General features: G+C 47.3%; 1 protein-coding gene across 1 annotated transcript; it reads left to right on the top strand.

Moving 5' to 3' along the window:
• Positions 1–2007: 2007 nt before the first annotated feature.
• Positions 2008–3496, top strand: LOC117354880 (noggin-like). The gene has a single exon (XM_033932840.1). The coding sequence runs from the start codon at positions 2008–2010 to the stop codon at positions 2749–2751; it is 744 nt and encodes a 247-aa protein (XP_033788731.1). The 3' UTR covers positions 2752–3496.
• The last annotated feature ends 315 nt before the right edge of the window (positions 3497–3811 follow it).

The following is a 3811-nucleotide window of genomic DNA, read 5'->3' as shown; positions in this document are numbered from 1 at the left end:
TCTGACCCAGCGGAGGCATTTCTTATGTTCTTATGTTCTTATGTTCTTATGTGACCATACGTCCCGTTTTGAACGGGACCGTCCCTTTTTCAGATCCCCTGTCCCGTTGTCCCCGTGCACAGCTTTGGGACAGCATAATGTTCCGTTTTCAGTGACGGGGTCCCGAAATTGTGTGTGGAGACAACAGAACAGGCGATCGTGGAAGAATGGGCTCTCTCCCTGCTTTCCTGCCCAACGACGCAACAACAGCTGGAAAGGCATGTCCAGGCGCCGGCCCAGAAGCCTTCTCCCTAACATCAATTCTGACGCTGGAGAGGAAGTTCCGGACCAGCCAATCACTGCCTGGCTGACATGGAACTTCCTCTCAGAATTGACGTTGGGGAGAAGGCTTCTGGACCGGCATCTGGACATGCCTTTCCTGCGGTTGTTGGGGGCGGGCAGGAAGTAGCAGCGGGCAGCAGCGGACCGGGGGGGGAGGGAGCAGAAGAATTGGCAGTAGGCTTCTAAGGGACCAAAGGAGAAAGACAGGAGGTAGATGTAGGACTATGGGAGGTACAGACAGAGGGGGAGAGACCCTGAGAAAGTGCAGATAGAGGCAAGATCATAACAGGGGAGGGAGAGAGGGGGAGACCTGGAACAAAGGAGAACTAACACTGGATCTGGGGGCACTAAGGACATAGGAAGGAAGAAGGGAGGGAATAGAAAAGGACAATTGTTGGGCCTGAGTGCAGAAAGAAAGAAATGAAAGAACGGATGCACAGTCAGGAGACTCATGAAATCACCAGACAGCAAAGGTAGGAAAAATTATTTTATTTTCAATTTAGTGATCAAAATGTGTCAGTTTTGAGAATTTATATCTGCTGTCTATATTTTGCACTATATTTGTCTATTTTTCTATAGTTACTGAGGTGACATTGCATATTTTAAAGTCATTTGCCTTGACATCTTTGAAACCCCCCACAATATTCTAAATGAGGTCTCACCAGAGTCTTATAAAGGGGCATCAATACCTCCTTTTTCCTACTGGCCATACCTCTCTCTACGCACCCTATCATCTTTCTAGCTTTCGCCATTGTAGCCACCTTAAGATCATCGCATACTATTACATCCAAGTCCCACTCCTCTTTTGTACACAAAAGTTCTTCATCCCCTTAACTGTACTGCTCCTTCACGTTTTTGCAGCCCAAATGCATGTCCTTGCATTTATGAGCTGCCAAATTTCAGACCATTCTTCAAGCTTCTGTAGGTCTTTCCTCATATTATTCATACCATCAGGGCAGAGGCGTAACCAAGGGTGAGCCTGGCCCACCCAATTTGGTTTCAGGCCTGGCCACCCAGTAGCCACAGGCCATCAGCAGCTAACCTAGAAGCTTTCCTTCTGATGCCCAAACCAACCAATCTCCAGCTGCCCCTACTCCAAGCAGCTAGTCACTGAATCTGCAACTGCCACCTCCACCCCACTCCATCAATTCCCTCCGCCTCTCTCTTCCACTGTGTGGCTTTGCAGCAATTCTCTCGCCACCCTCCTTAGAGTGAATTTGAGTCTGCAGTCTCCAGAAACCCCCCACGAGCTACTGACATGCAGCTTCACATGAACATAAGGGGAAACTCATGACAGAGGGGCATGAGATGGGAGTCCATTATGGAACCCTAGACCACATGCTTGAAAGCCTGTTGCACAAACCATTGGCCAAAATTAAGGCATGTCTCAGCAGAACTGGTCCATAGTGTCTATCCTCTGAGGTATATAAGTCTGTTCTTTGCCTTGTGTCTTTACTAATCTCAGACTCAACATTGCAAGGGTGAAGGTGAGAGGAGGAAGGGAGGGGGTATAAAACAAGTCAGACTTCATTCAAGGATTTACTGATAACTGAAACCACAGCAGTTTTTAAATCCCTAGCACTTAGAAGAAGAAAGGAATAGAGAGATTTACCAGTCATGGATAGAAGAGAGGTCAGTGGCTGCTTGCTTTTGCTAGTCTGGTCCTGGGCTTTGTGGCCACTCTCAATGGGGGCTGCACCTCCCTCCACTGCAGGAGATCTGTCTCTGCCAGAGGAGTCCCTAACCAAAGTGCCACTCCAAAAGAAGATGGGGGATGCTTCTGTGCTAGACTCTGATATCCATATTATAAGGAAGAAGCCATCATCCAACCTGAGACCCTACAGCCTGTCCCTCTTAAAAGAGGATTATCATTATTCTCCAAAACCCAAGCATCTGCGTGCTACCCGGCTACTGAGGATCTTGGGACCCTCATTCGACCCCTTTTGGATGTCTTTGGAAAAACCACAGAACCTCAGTACCAATTTTGAAGATCTGGCATCCCTGAGCCAGGACTTGTCAGATGGAGCAACACGGTACCACAAAAAGCTTCTGCATGAAGCCCAGGATCTGAACCTCCGCTCCCTTCTGTCCCAAGGAGAATCTGGCAACATAACAGAGGCCATCGGTGCCTACCTGCACCAGTGGCTGGTGGACATTGCCACCTGCAAACTTACCTCTTCCTGGGTGCACCTGGGACCTATCTTCTGGCCACGCTGGGTCCGCCACACTGACTGCAACACTTCCTACTCCAGCTGCTCGTGGCCACCTGGCATGGTGTGCCGCCAAGCACAGGTCACTCAACTTAAGATTTTAGCCTGGCACTGCTGGACAAGCCAAGATACTTTGGGCACCAGCAAATCGATACACCAGTGCACCTGGCGACAAGTCCCCTATCCTGTGGTGGTTGCATGCAAGTGTTCTTGCCGTTGACGAGGTTTCAGCTGGAAGGATGTACAGCCACCCAGCATCCTATGTTCTCATGACATTCTACAGGGAGTTCTGATTCCATCCTTGTAAATCTGTTGTCACTCTCAATCTGTGTTTGTAGGGCCCTTTTTTTTGTGCCTAAGGGGAAATGCTAAATGCATTTGGCCTATAGAGATGACAGCGATGCCTAACTCACAAACTGTGGCTGCTCCAGAATGAAATACATTATCCCAAAACCGGTTTTGGACAGTGCCCAAAAGATTGATCGTTTCTGAGCTCCTTGTCCTTCATGAAATGAGTTTCTTGTTGCTCTGTGGTTTAAAGTGCAATGTTGGATACATGCTACAGTGTTTTCACCTGATTATTCCAGCATTATTACATATTCAGTCCATGGCTGTTCTTACCCTTTTTTGTGGAAGATAACTAACAGGCTCCTTTTTCACAGATTCCAGTCCTGGTTTTGATGACTAGCTTAAGAATGACTGGCCTAGCCAACATTTGCTGCCTCTGTGCACCACGGGATGCTACAGATAAAGTAAACAAGCGGTAGGGGTTGGCATCTCAGTCACCATTTACCCTTAACAAGTGGGGAATGATACATGTACACAAACTTTTGTTTCTCCTTTTGGTTTTCTTTGCAGGCTTATTTTTTGTTTTGTTTTAGGGTTTTTTTTGCCTCAGTTCATTTAAAGCAGAGGTTTATTAGATGGTAAAACATGGGGTGTATGTGGTGTGGTTTTCCTTTGTTTTTCCCCTATTATAACTTTGGAACAACTGGATCTAGCTCCACCAGGGCATAGGTCCTTGGGTTGGCATCTGACTTAACCACTCTTCAAAACTGGTGAATGGTTTAGGAGGGTATGGGAGGGGGCAGAGTTGACTTCTTTTTTTTTTTCTCAGAAGAAATGCATGCAGTTTGTGTTGGATGTCTATGTTCCCTCCCTCTCCCTTACAACTTTGAAAGGGATGGACCTAACTCTACAGCTTTCTGTCGAAGCTTTCTGTCGAAGTAAGCTCTAGGGAGTAAGGAGGAAAGCATCAGACTTTTCAAAATATGTACGTG

The sequence above is a fragment of the Geotrypetes seraphini genome, chromosome 2, assembly GCF_902459505.1.
Source record: "Geotrypetes seraphini chromosome 2, aGeoSer1.1, whole genome shotgun sequence".
Classification (NCBI taxonomy): domain Eukaryota; kingdom Metazoa; phylum Chordata; class Amphibia; order Gymnophiona; family Dermophiidae; genus Geotrypetes; species Geotrypetes seraphini.
The sequence above is the reverse complement of the archived record's forward strand: the minus strand, read 5'-3'. Positions and strand labels throughout refer to the sequence as shown.

What these genes read in the sequence shown, in the direction of transcription:
- LOC117354880 (XM_033932840.1), top strand. Translation starts at nt 2,008, where the DNA reads ATGGGGGCTGCACCTCCCTCCACTGCAGGAGATCTGTCTCTGCCAGAG.